Here is a 13,117-nt window from a genome sequence, read left to right as displayed (position 1 = left end):
TGAGTCTGAGACAGGTGATGGATAGGTACGTGTTTACATTCCACCATTTACAACCCATTTCCATCGTCATGTCTTTATTTTTATTTTTATTTCACCTTTATTTAACCAGGTAAGCTAGTTGGGAACAAGTTCTCATTTACAACTGCGACCTGGCCAAGATAAAGCAAAGCAGTTCGACACAAACAACAACACAGAGTTACACATGGAATAAACAAGCGTACAGTCAATAACACAATACAAAAAAGAAAGTCTATATTCAGTGTGTGCAAATGGCATGAGGAGGTAAGGTAATAAATAGGCCATAGTAGCGAAGTAATTACAATTTAGCAAATTAACACTGGAGTGATAGATGAGCAGATGATGTGCAAGTAGAAATACTGGTGTGCAAAAGAGCAGAAAGTAAATAAAAACAATATGGGGATGAGGTAGGTAGATTGGGTGGGCTATTTACAGATGGCCTATGTACAGCTGCAGCGATCGGTTAGCTGCTCAGATAGCTGATGTTTAAAGTTAGTGAGGGAAATATAAGTCTCCAGCTTCAGCGATTTTTGCAATTCGTTCCAGTCATTGGCAGCAGAGAACTGGAAGGAAAGGCGGCCAAAGGAGGTGTTGGCTTTGGGGATGACCAGTGAGATATACCTGCTGGAGCGTGTGCTACGGGTGGGTGTTGTTATCGTGACCAGTGAGCTGAGATAAGGCGGAGCTTTACCTAGCATAGACTTATAGATGACCTGGAGCCAGTGGGTCTGGTGACGAATAGGTAGCGAGGGCCAGCCGACTAGAGCATACAGGTCGCAGTGGTGGGTGGTATATGGGGCTTTGGTGACAAAACGGACGGCACTGTGATAAACTGCATCCAATTTGTTGAGTAGAGTGTTGGAGGCTATTTTGTAAATTGACATCGCAGAAGTCGAGTATCGGTAAGATAGTCAGTTTTACGAGGGTATGTTTGGCGGCGTGTGTGAAGAAGGCTTTGTTGCGAAATAGGAAGCCGATTCTAGATTTAATTTTGGATTGGAGATGTTCAATATGAGTCTGGAAGGAGAGTTTAGAGTCTAACCAGACACCTAGATATTTGTAGTGATGGTGACGGATAGGTACATGTTTACATTCCACCATTTACAAACCCGTTTCCATTCACAACCAGACCACCCCAACATCAATATACTGGATGTGAAAACACTTTCTATGTTTTGCAGAACAAACAGCTGGAAGATAAATGTTCCCAATGACATCATCTGGTGGGTGCATCATGGGATTTTAACTCTGACCAGGCAAAGCTCACTTTACGTTGGATGGCTGTTTCAGTTCAGTATGGATCGCCATGGTAATATCTAGATGTTGATGCAGCTGAACATTCTCTCTGTTTAATACAGACAGAATCAGAGTGTTTCTATACAGTCTCTCTGTTTAATACAGACAGAATCAGAGTGTTTCTATACAGTCTCTCTGTTTAATACAGACAGAATCAGAGTGTTTCTATACAGTCTCTCTGTTTAATACAGACAGAATCAGAGTGTTTCTATACAGTCTCTCTGTTTAATACAGACAGAATCAGAGTGTTTCTAAACAGTCTCTCTGTTTAATACAGACAGAATCAGAGTGTTTCTATACAGTCTCTCTGTTTAATACAGACAGAATCAGAGTGTTTCTATACAGTCTCTCTGTTTAATACAGACAGAATCAGAGTGTTTCTAAACAGTCTCTCTGTTTAATACAGACAGAATCAGAGTGTTTCTATACAGTCTCTCTGTTTAATACAGACAGAATCAGAGTGTTTCTATACAGTCTCTCTGTTTAATACAGACAGAATCAGAGTGTTTCTAAACCAAGCCATTCTGGGTAGACAACGTCAGGAAGTTAAACCACAGAACACAGGGAAACAACATACAGAGTGCTGCCAGACCAGCTAGATAACCAGCTAAACATTCTCCCAGAGTGCTGCCAGACCAGCTAGACCAGCTAAACATTCTCCCAGAGTGCTGCCAGACCAGCTAGATAACCAGATAAACATTCTCCCAGAGTGCTGCCAGACCAGCTAGATAACCAGCTAAACATTCTCCCAGAGTGCTGCCAGACTAGCTAGATAACCAGCTAAACATTCTCCCAGAGTACTGCCAGACCAGCTAGATAACCAGCTAAACATTCTCCCAGAGTGCTGCCAGACCAGCTAGATAACCAGATAAACATTCTCCCAGAGTGCTGCCAGACCAGCTAGACCAGCTAGATAACCAGATAAACATTCTCCCAGAGTGCTGCCGGACCAGCTAGATAACCAGCTAAACATTCTCCCAGAGTACTGCCAGACCAGCTAGACCAGCTAGATAACCAGCTAAACATTCTCCCAGAGTACTGCCAGACCAGCTAGATAACCAGCTAAACATTCTCACAGAGTGCTGCCAGACCAGCTAGATAACCAGCTAAACATTCTCCCAGAGTACTGCCGGACCAGCTAGATATCCAGCTAAACATTCTCCCAGAGTGCTGCCAGACCAGCTAGACCAGCTAGATAACCAGCTAAACATTCTCCCAGAGTGCTGCCAGACCAGCTAGATAACCAGCTAAACATTCTCCCAGAGTACTGCCAGACCAGCTAGATAACCAGCTAAACATTCTCCCAGAGTGCTGCCAGACCAGCTAGATAACCAGATAAACATTCTCCCAGAGTGCTGCCGGACCAGCTAGATAACCAGATAAACATTCTCCCAGAGTGCTGCCAGACCAGCTAGATAACCAGATAAACATTCTCCCAGAGTGCTGCCGGACCAGCTAGATAACCAGATAAACATTCTCCCAGAGTGCTGCCAGACCAGCTAGATATCCAGCTAAACATTCTCCCAGAGTGCTGCCAGACCAGCTAGATAACCAGCTAAACATTCTCCCAGAGTGCTGCCAGACCAGCTAGACCAGCTAGATAACCAGATAAACATTCTCCCAGAGTGCTGCCAGACCAGCTAGATATCCAGCTAAACATTCTCCCAGAGTGCTGCCAGACCAGCTAGACCAGCTAGATAACCAGATAAACATTCTCCCAGAGTGCTGCCAGACCAGCTAGATAACCAGCTAAACATTCTCCCAGAGTGCTGCCAGACCAGCTAGATAACCAGCTAAACATTCTCCCAGAGTGCTGCCAGACCAGCTAGATAACCAGCTAAACATTCTCCCAGAGTACTGCCGGACCAGCTAGATAACCAGCTAAACATTCTCCCAGAGTGCTGCCAGACCAGCTAGATAACCAGCTAAACATTCTCCCAGAGTACTGCCGGACCAGCTAGATAACCAGATAAACATTCTCCCAGAGTACTGCCAGACCAGCTAGATAACCAGATAAACATTCTCCCAGAGTACTGCCAGACCAGCTAGATATCCAGCTAGATAACCAGCTAAACATTCTCCCAGAGTACTGCCAGACCAGCTAGACCAGCTAGATAACCAGCTAAACATTCTCCCAGAGTGCTGCCAGACCAGCTAGATATCCAGCTAAACATTCTCCCAGAGTGCTGCCAGACCAGCTAGATAACCAGCTAAACATTCTCCCAGAGTGCTGCCAGACCAGCTAGATAACCAGCTAAACATTCTCCCAGAGTGCTGCCAGACCAGCTAGATATCCAGATAAACATTCTCCCAGAGTGCTGCCAGACCAGCTAGATATCCAGATAAACATTCTCCCAGAGTGCTGCCAGACCAGCTAGATATCCAGATAAACATTCTCCCAGAGTACTGCCAGACCAGCTAGATATCCAGCTAGATAACCAGCTAAACATTCTCCCAGAGTACTGCCAGACCAGCTAGACCAGCTAGATAACCAGCTAAACATTCTCCCAGAGTGCTGCCAGACCAGCTAGATATCCAGCTAAACATTCTCCCAGAGTGCTGCCAGACCAGCTAGATAACCAGCTAAACATTCTCCCAGAGTGCTGCCAGACCAGCTAGATAACCAGCTAAACATTCTCCCAGAGTGCTGCCAGACCAGCTAGACCAGCTAGATAACCAGATAAACATTCTCCCAGAGTGCTGCCAGACTAGCTAGATAACCAGCTAAACATTCTCCCAGAGTGCTGCCGGACCAGCTAGATAACCAGCTAAACATTCTCCCAGAGTGCTGCCGGACCAGCTAGATAACCAGCTAAACATTCTCCCAGAGTACTGCCGGACCAGCTAGATATCCAGCTAAACATTCTCCCAGAGTGCTGCCAGACCAGCTAGACCAGCTAGATAACCAGCTAAACATTCTCCCAGAGTGCTGCCGGACCAGCTAGATAACCAGCTAAACATTCTCCCAGAGTACTGCCGGACCAGCTAGATATCCAGCTAAACATTCTCCCAGAGTGCTGCCAGACCAGCTAGATAACCAGATAAACATTCTCCCAGAGTGCTGCCAGACCAGCTAGATATCCAGATAAACATTCTCCCAGAGTACTGCCAGACCAGCTAGATAACCAGCTAAACATTCTCCCAGAGTGCTGCCGGACCAGCTAGACCAGCTAGATAACCAGCTAAACATTCTCCCAGAGTGCTGCCAGACCAGCTAGACCAGCTAGATAACCAGCTAAACATTCTCCCAGAGTGCTGCCGGACCAGCTAGATATCCAGCTAAACATTCTCCCAGAGTGCTGCCGGACCAGCTAGATAACCAGCTAAACATTCTCCTTGTGTGTGTGTGTGTGTGTGTGTGTGTGTGTGTGTGTGTGTGTGTGTGTGTGTGTGTGTGTGTGTGTGTGTGTGTTTTTGTTTGGTGTGTGTGTGTTGTGTGTGTGTGTGTGTGTGTGTGTGTGTGTGTGTGTGTGTGTAGGAGGGCTGTTCCCACGCGGTGCGGACCAGGAGTACAGTGCATTCCGGATCGGAATGGTCCAGTATGGAAGCCAGGACTTCCGCCTCACTCCTCACATAGACAACCTGGAGGTTGCCAACAGCTTCGCTGTCACCAACTGCTGTGAGTAACACACACACACACACACACACACACATACACACACACAAACAAAATACACACACCACACACACACACACACACAACAGACAGACAGACAGACAGACAGACGACAGACAGACAGACAGACAGACAGACAGACAGACAGACAGACAGACAGACAGACAGACAGACAGACAGACAGACAGACAGACAGACAGACAGACAGACAGACAGACAGACAGACAGACGACACGGGGAGTGGAGGGGTGAGTGAAGTGATGGAGGGGTGGAGAGATGAGGGTGCCCTGCTTGGGGCAGTCCGCTGCCTGTTTGTAGGACGGTAGTGGTTGGTCAGAAGAGAGAGCAGGTCCAGCCTCTCCTCTAAGTTCTCTCTCGTACTTCACACGCTGCTCTCACCTTACAGAGAACCAGCCAGGTCGTTCAAGATTGACGGTAGAAATTGGATGTCTAGCCATGTACTGAGGAGATGGGGGATCGCTTTTCAAAAACCTGTCACTAGGGGCAACAGTGAGCGCTATTACCATGAAGCATTCTGGGGTTTTATGGACTGGGTTGGTGGATGGATGTCCGTCAGCGGGGGCTCCTCAGAGGAGGAAGGGGGACGACCATCCGACTCAGTGAATTTCATTAAAAATAAAAATAGTGAAACATTACAAAAAAGTTATCCTTTTTAGATAAAACTATACTAAATATATTCACGTCACCAAATAATTGATTAAAACACACTGTTTTGCAACGAAGGTCTACAGTAGCCTCAACAGCACTCTGTAGGGTAGCACCGTGGTGTAGCCAGAGGACAGCTAGTGTCCATCCTCCTCTGGGTACATTGACTTCAATACAAAACCTAGGAGGCTCATGGTTTTCACTCACTTCCATAGACTTACACAGTAATTATGACAACTTTCAGAGGACGTCCTCCAACCTATCAGAGCTCTTGCAGCATGAACTGACATGTTGTCCACCCAATCAAAGGATCAGAGAATGAATCTAGTACTGAAAGCATCTCTCTAGCAAAGAGAGAGAAAGACAATAGTTGAACAGTTTTTTACACATTCATTTCTGCCTAAATTAAGGAGAAGCGAGAGAGAGAGAGGAGAGCTAGATATATTTTGTAGTATATACAGTTGAAGTCGGAAGTTTACATATACCTTTGCCAAAACTCAGTTTTTCACAATTCCTGATATTTAATCCTAGTAAAAATCCCCTGTCTTAGGTCAGTTAGGATCACCACTTTCTTTTAAGAATGTGAAATGTCAGAATAATAGTAGAGAGAATTATTTATTTTAACTTTTATTTCTTTCATCACATTCGTAGTGGGTCAGAAGTTTACATACACTCAATTAGGGTCAAACATTTCAGGTAGCCTTCCACAAGCTTCCCACAAGAAGTTGGGTGAAATTTGGCCCATTTCTCCTGACAGAGCTGGTGTAACTGAGTCAGGTTTGTAGGCCTCCTTGCTCGCACACACACACGCTTCTTCCTTGCTGAGCGGCCTTTCAGGTTATGTCGATATAGGACTCGTTTTACTGTGGATATTGATACTTTTGTACCTGTTTCCTCCAGCATCTTCACAAGGTCCTTTGCTGTTGTTCTGGGATTGATTTGCACTTTTCGCACCAAAGTACGTTCATCTCTAGGAGACAGAACGCGTCTCCTTCCTGAGCGGTATGACGGCTGCGTGGTCCCATGGTGTTTATACTTGTGTACTATTGTTTGTACAGATGAACGTGGTACCTTCAGGCGTTTGGAAATTGCTCCCAAGGATGAACCAGACTTGTGGAGGTCTACAATTTTTCTTTATGAGGTCTTGGCTGATTTCTTTAGATTTTCCCATGATGTCAAGCAAAGAGGCACTGAGTTTGAAGGTAGGCCTTGAAATACACTGACAGGTACACCTCCAATTGACCTGGGGCGGCAGGTAGCCTAGTTGTTAGAGTGTTGGGCCAGTAACAAAAAAAAAGTTTGCTAGATCGCATCTCCCGAGCTGACAAGGTAAAAATCTCTCGTTCTGCCCCTGAACAATGCAGTTAACCCACTTTTCCTAGGCCATCATTATAAATAAGAATTTGTTCATAACTGACTTGCCTCGTTAAATAAAGGTTAAATAAAATACTAAGAAGAGACTTGCTTGGACCAAGAAACACGAGCGATGTTCGTCTTGTTTTTCAAGTCAACCAGCATTTTGTCTCGGCTTCTGTTTTTTCCAAGTCTTTCTTTTTCTCGCCCTCCTGGTTTTGACCCTTGTCTGTCCTGACTCTGAGCCCACCTGCCTGACCACTCTGCCTGCCCCTGACACTGAGCCTGCCTGCCGTCCTGTACGTTTGCCTCGACTCTGGATTATCGATCCCTGCCTGCCTTGACATGTCGTTTGCCTGCCCCTGTTGCTGTAATAAACTTGGTTACTTCAACACAGTCTGCATTTGGGTCTTACCTGGAAACCTGATAGCAACAAGTAATCAGCATATGTGGGAACTCCTTCAAGACTGCTGGAAAAGCATTCCAGGTGAAGCTGGTTGAGAGAATGCGAAGAGTGTACAAAGCTGTCATCAAGGCAAAGGGTGGCTACTTTGAAGAATCTCAAATATAAAATATATTTAGATTTTTTTAACACTTTTTTGGTTACCACATGATTCCATATGTGTTATTTTATAGTTTTGATGTCTTCACTATTATTCTACAATGTAGAAAATAGTAAAAGTAAAGAAAAACCCTGGAATGAGTAGGTGTGTCCAAACTTTTGACTGGTACTGTGTGTGTATATATATATATATATATATATATATATATATATATATATATATATATATATATATATATATATATATATACACACAGTATATATACACAGTATATATATACAGTATATATATATATATATATATATACAGTACCAGTTATATATATTATGTTTATATATATATACATATATATGAACATAATATGCTGCCCTCAACCCTGCTCCTTAGAGGCTGCTGCCCTCAACCCCTGCACCTTAGAGGCTGCTGCCCTCAACCCTGCTCCTTAGAGGCTGCTGCCCTCAACCCTGCACCTTAGAGGCTGCTGCCCTCAACCCTGCTCCTTAGAGGCTGCTGCCCTCAACCCTGCTCCTTAGAGGCTGCTGCCCTCAACCCTGCACCTTAGAGGCTGCTGCCCTCAACCCTGCACCTTAGAGGCTGCTGCCCTCAACCCTGCACCTTAGAGGCTGCTGCCCTCAACCCTGCACCTTAGAGGCTGCTGCCCTCAACCCTGCACCTTAGAGGCTGCTGCCCTCAACCCTGCACCTTAGAGGCTGCTGCCCTCAACCCTGCACCTTAGAGGCTGCTGCCCTCAACCCTGCACCTTAGAGGCTGCTGCCCTCAACCCTGCTCCTTAGAGGCTGCTGCCCTCAACCCTGCACCTTAGAGGCTGCTGCCCTCAACCCTGCACCTTAGAGGCTGCTGCCCTCAACCCTGCACCTTAGAGGCTGCTGCCCTCAACCCTGCACCTTAGAGGCTGCTGCCCTGTGTACATTGATATGGAATCACTGGTCACTTTAATGTTTACATGCTGCTTTACTCTGACGTTGCTTGTCCTAATGTTTATATATTTCTTAATTCCATTATTTTACTTTTAGATGTGTGAATTGTTAGATATTACTGCACTGTTGGAGCTGGAAACACAAGCATTTAGTTAGATATTACTGTTGGAGCTGGGAACACAAGCATTTAGTCAGATACTAGTGTTGGAGCTGGGAACACAAGCATTTAGTTAGATATTACTGCACTGTTGGAGCTAAAAACACAAGCATTTAGTTAGATATTACTGTTGGAGCTGGGAACACAAGCATTTAGTTAGATATTACTGCACTGTTGGAGCTGGGAACACAAGCATTTAGTTAGATATTACTGTTGGAGCTAGAAACACAAGCATTTAGTTAGATATTACTGTTGGAGCTGGGAACACAAGCATTTAGTTAGATATTACTGCACTGTTGGAGCTGGGAACACAAGCATTTAGTTAGATATTACTGTTGGAGCTAGAAACACAAGCATTTAGTTAGATATTACTGCACTGTTGGAGCTAGGAACACAAGCATTTAGTTAGATATTACTGCACTGTTGGAGCTGGGAACACAAGCATTTAGTTAGATATTACTGTTGGAGCTGGGAACACAAGCATTTAGTTAGATATTACTGTTGGAGCTGGGAACACAAGCATTTAGTTAGATGTTACTGTTGGAGCTAGGAACACAAGCATTTAGTTAGATATTACTGTTGGAGCTGGGAACACAAGCATTTAGTTAGATATTACTGTTGGAGCTAGGAACACAAGCATTTAGTTAGATATTACTGCACTGTTGGAGCTGGAAACACAAGCATTTAGTTAGATATTACTGTTGGAGCTGGGAACACAAGCATTTAGTTAGATACTACTGTTGGAGCTAGAAACACAAGCATTTAGTTAGATATTACTAATACTTTTAGATGGGTGTATTGTTATGAATTGTTAGATATTACTGCACTGTTGGAGCTGGGAACACAAGCATTTCGCTAAACCCACAATAACATCTGCTAGATATGTGTATGTGACCAATAAAATTAGATTTCATTTGTCAGTCACCTTGATTTCTTTCATTAATCTCGACCTGTTGCACCTACTTTGTAAAATTCCTAGGTAGTAGCAACCTCTTGATCGGTACAGGGAACATTCTAGTATTATGTAGAAGCCTAAACCCATCACTGTTACATTGAACTGGGAGAATGACAGTATCCTAAACCCATCACTGTTACATTGAACTGGGTGAAGGACAGTATCCTAAACCCATCACTGTTACATTGAACTGGGAGAATGACCAGTATCCTAAACCCATCACTGTTACATTGAACTGGGTGAAGGACAGTATCCTAAACCCATCACTGTTACATTGAACTGGGAGAATGACAGTATCCTAAACCCATCACTGTTACATTGAACTGGGTGAAGGACCAGTATCCTAAACCCATCGCTGTTACATTGAACTGGGTGAAGGACAGTATCCTAAACCCATCACTGTTACATTGAACTGGGTGAATGACAGTATCCTAAACCCATCACTGTTACATTGAACTGGGTGAATGACAGTATCCTAAACCCATCACTGTTACATTGAACTGGGTGAAGGACAGTATCCTAAACCCATCACTGTTACATTGAACTGGGTGAAGGACAGTATCCTAAACCCATCAATGTTACATTGAACTGGGTGAAGGACAGTATCCTAAACCCATCACTGTTACATTGAACTGGGAGAATGACAGTATCCTAAACCCATCGCTGTTACATTGAACTGGGTGAATGACAGTATCCTAAACCCATCACTGTTACATTGAACTGGGAGAATGACCAGTATCCTAAACCCATCACTGTTACATTGAACTGGGTGAAGGACAGTATCCTAAACCCATCACTGTTACATTGAACTGGGAGAATGACAGTATCCTAAACCCATCACTGTTACATTGAACTGGGTGAAGGACAGTATCCTAAACCCATCACTGTTACATTGAACTGGGTGAATGACCAGTATCCCAAACCCATCACTGTTACATTGAACTGGGTGAAGGACAGTATCCTTAACCCATCACTGTTACATTGAACTGGGAGAATGACAGTATCCTAAACCCATCACTGTTACATTGAACTGGGTGAATATGAATGACAGTATCCTAAACCCATCACTGTTACATTGAACTGGGTGAAGGACCAGTATCCTAAACCCATCACTGTTACATTGAACTGGGTGAATGACAGTATCCTAAACCCATCACTGTTACATTGAACTGGGTGAATATGAATGACAGTATCCTAAACCCATCACTGTTACATTGAACTGGGTGAAGGACCAGTATCCTAAACCCATCGCTGTTACATTGAACTGGATGAATGACAGTATCCTAAACCCATCACTGTTACATTGAACTGGGTGAAGGACAGTATCCTAAACCCATCGCTGTTACATTGAACTGGATGAATGACAGTATCCTAAACCCATCACTGTTACATTGAACTGGGTGAATGACAGTATCCTAAACCCATCACTGTTACATTGAACTGGGTGAATGACAGTATCCTAAACCCATCACTGTTACATTGAACTGGGTGAATGACAGTATCCTAAACCCATCACTGTTACATTGAACTGGGTGAATGACAATATCCTAAACCCATCACTGTTACATTGAACTGGGTGAATGACAGTATCCTAAACCCATCACTGTTACATTGAACTGGGAGAATATGAATGACAGTATCCTAAACCCATCACTGTTACATTGAACTGGGTGAATATGAAGGACATTATCCTAAACCCATCACTGTTACATTGAACTGGGTGAAGGACAGTATCCTAAACCCATCACTGTTACATTGAACTGGGAGAATATGAATGACAGTATCCTAAACCCATCACTGTTACATTGAACTGGATGAATGACAGTATCCTAAACCCATCACTGTTACATTGAACTGGGTGAATGACAGTATCCTAAACCCATCACTGTTACATTGAACTGGGTGAATGACAGTATCCTAAACCCATCACTGTTACATTGAACTGGGTGAAGGACCAGTATCCTAAACCCATCACTGTTACATTGAACTGGGTGAATGACAGTATCCTAAACCCATCACTGTTACATTGAACTGGGAGAATGACAGTATCCTAAACCCATCACTGTTACATTGAACTGGGTGAAGGACCAGTATCCTAAACCCATCACTGTTACATTGAACTGGGAGAAGGACCAGTATCCTAAACCCATCACTGTTACATTGAACTGGGAGAATATGAATGACAGTATCCTAAACCCATCACTGTTACATTGAACTGGGTGAATGACAGTATCCTAAACCCATCACTGTTACATTGAACTGGGTGAATATGAATGACAGTATCCTAAACCCATCACTGTTACATTGAACTGGGTGAATGACAGTATCCTAAACCCATCACTGTTACATTGAACTGGGTGAATGACAGTATCCTAAACCCATCACTGTTACATTGAACTGGGTGAATGACAGTATCCTAAACCCATCACTGTTACATTGAACTGGGAGAAGGACCAGTATCCTAAACCCATCACTGTTACATTGAACTGGGAGAATATGAATGACAGTCATCCAATATGATGTAATAGAAATAAGGCCGTAAAAAAAACGATCATCCTCCCTCATGTTAAACGGCACCGACCTCCATTACTCTGGATCAGAAGGTTGTGTGTTTGATCCCAGTCGTAGCCCTAAAACCTCCACTGATGTCCATTACTCTGGACCGGAAGGTTGTGTGTTCGATCCCAGTCATAGCCCTAAAACCTCCACTGATGTCCATTACTCTGGATCAGAAGGTTGTGTGTTCGATCCCAGTCGTAGCCCTAAAACCTCCACTGATGTCCATTACTCTGGATCAGAAGGTTGTGTGTTCGATCCCAGTCGTAGCCCTAAAACCTCCACTGATGTCCATTACTCTGGATCAGAAGGTTATGTGTTCGATCCCAGTCGTAGCCCTAAAACCTCCACTGATGTCCATTACTCTGGATCAGAAGGTTATGTGTTCGATCCCAGTCGTAGCCCTAAAACCTCCACTGATGTCCATTACTCTGGACCAGAAGGTTGTGTGTTCGATCCCAGTCGTAGCCCTAAAACCTCCACTGATGTCCATTACTCTGGATCATCTGCATATAAATGGATGAGAGAGCTTCCTACTGCCTGAGCAATGTTGTTGATGTAAATTGAGAAGAGCGTGGGGCCTAGGATCTATACTCCTTAGAATGGAATGGTCTACCGTTTCAATAGCTTTGGCAAAGTCAATGCAAATAGCAGCACAGCATTGCTTAGATTCTTAGAATCAAGGGCAAGTGTGACATCATAGAGGACCTATAAGGTTGCAGTGACACATCCATAACCTGAGCTGAAACCAGATTGCAGACCAGAGAGACACTATAGACATCAAGAAAGCCAGTCAGTTGATTATTGACACGTTTTTCCAACACTTGTGATAAACAGGACAAAAATAGAAATAGGCCTATAACAGTTAGGATCAGCTTGATCTCCCCCCCTTTAAATAAAGGATGAACCGTGGCTGCCTTCCAAGCAATGGGAACCTCCCCAGAGAGGAGAGACAGGTTAAAAAGGTCAGAGATAGGCTTGGCGATGATAGGGGCAGCA

At 44.1% G+C, this 13,117-nt stretch overlaps 1 protein-coding gene across 6 annotated transcripts in view; it reads left to right on the top strand.

The window, feature by feature from the left end:
• LOC106595741 (glutamate receptor 2) overlaps positions 1–13,117 on the top strand; it is a 105,325-nt gene that overhangs the window by 9,281 nt on the left and 82,927 nt on the right. For all 6 annotated transcript variants that reach the window (XM_045712409.1, XM_045712411.1, XM_045712408.1 and 3 more), the window contains exon 2: positions 4,793–4,933. In XM_045712409.1, the coding sequence (XP_045568365.1) occupies positions 4,793–4,933 (141 nt within the window). The remainder of the gene's footprint in view (positions 1–4,792; positions 4,934–13,117) is intronic.

The sequence above is a fragment of the Salmo salar genome, unplaced genomic scaffold, assembly GCF_905237065.1.
Source record: "Salmo salar unplaced genomic scaffold, Ssal_v3.1, whole genome shotgun sequence".
In the NCBI taxonomy this organism is placed as follows: Eukaryota; Metazoa; Chordata; class Actinopteri; order Salmoniformes; family Salmonidae; genus Salmo; species Salmo salar.
Note: the sequence above shows the minus strand (reverse complement) of the source record. Positions and strands in the feature narration are given on the sequence as shown.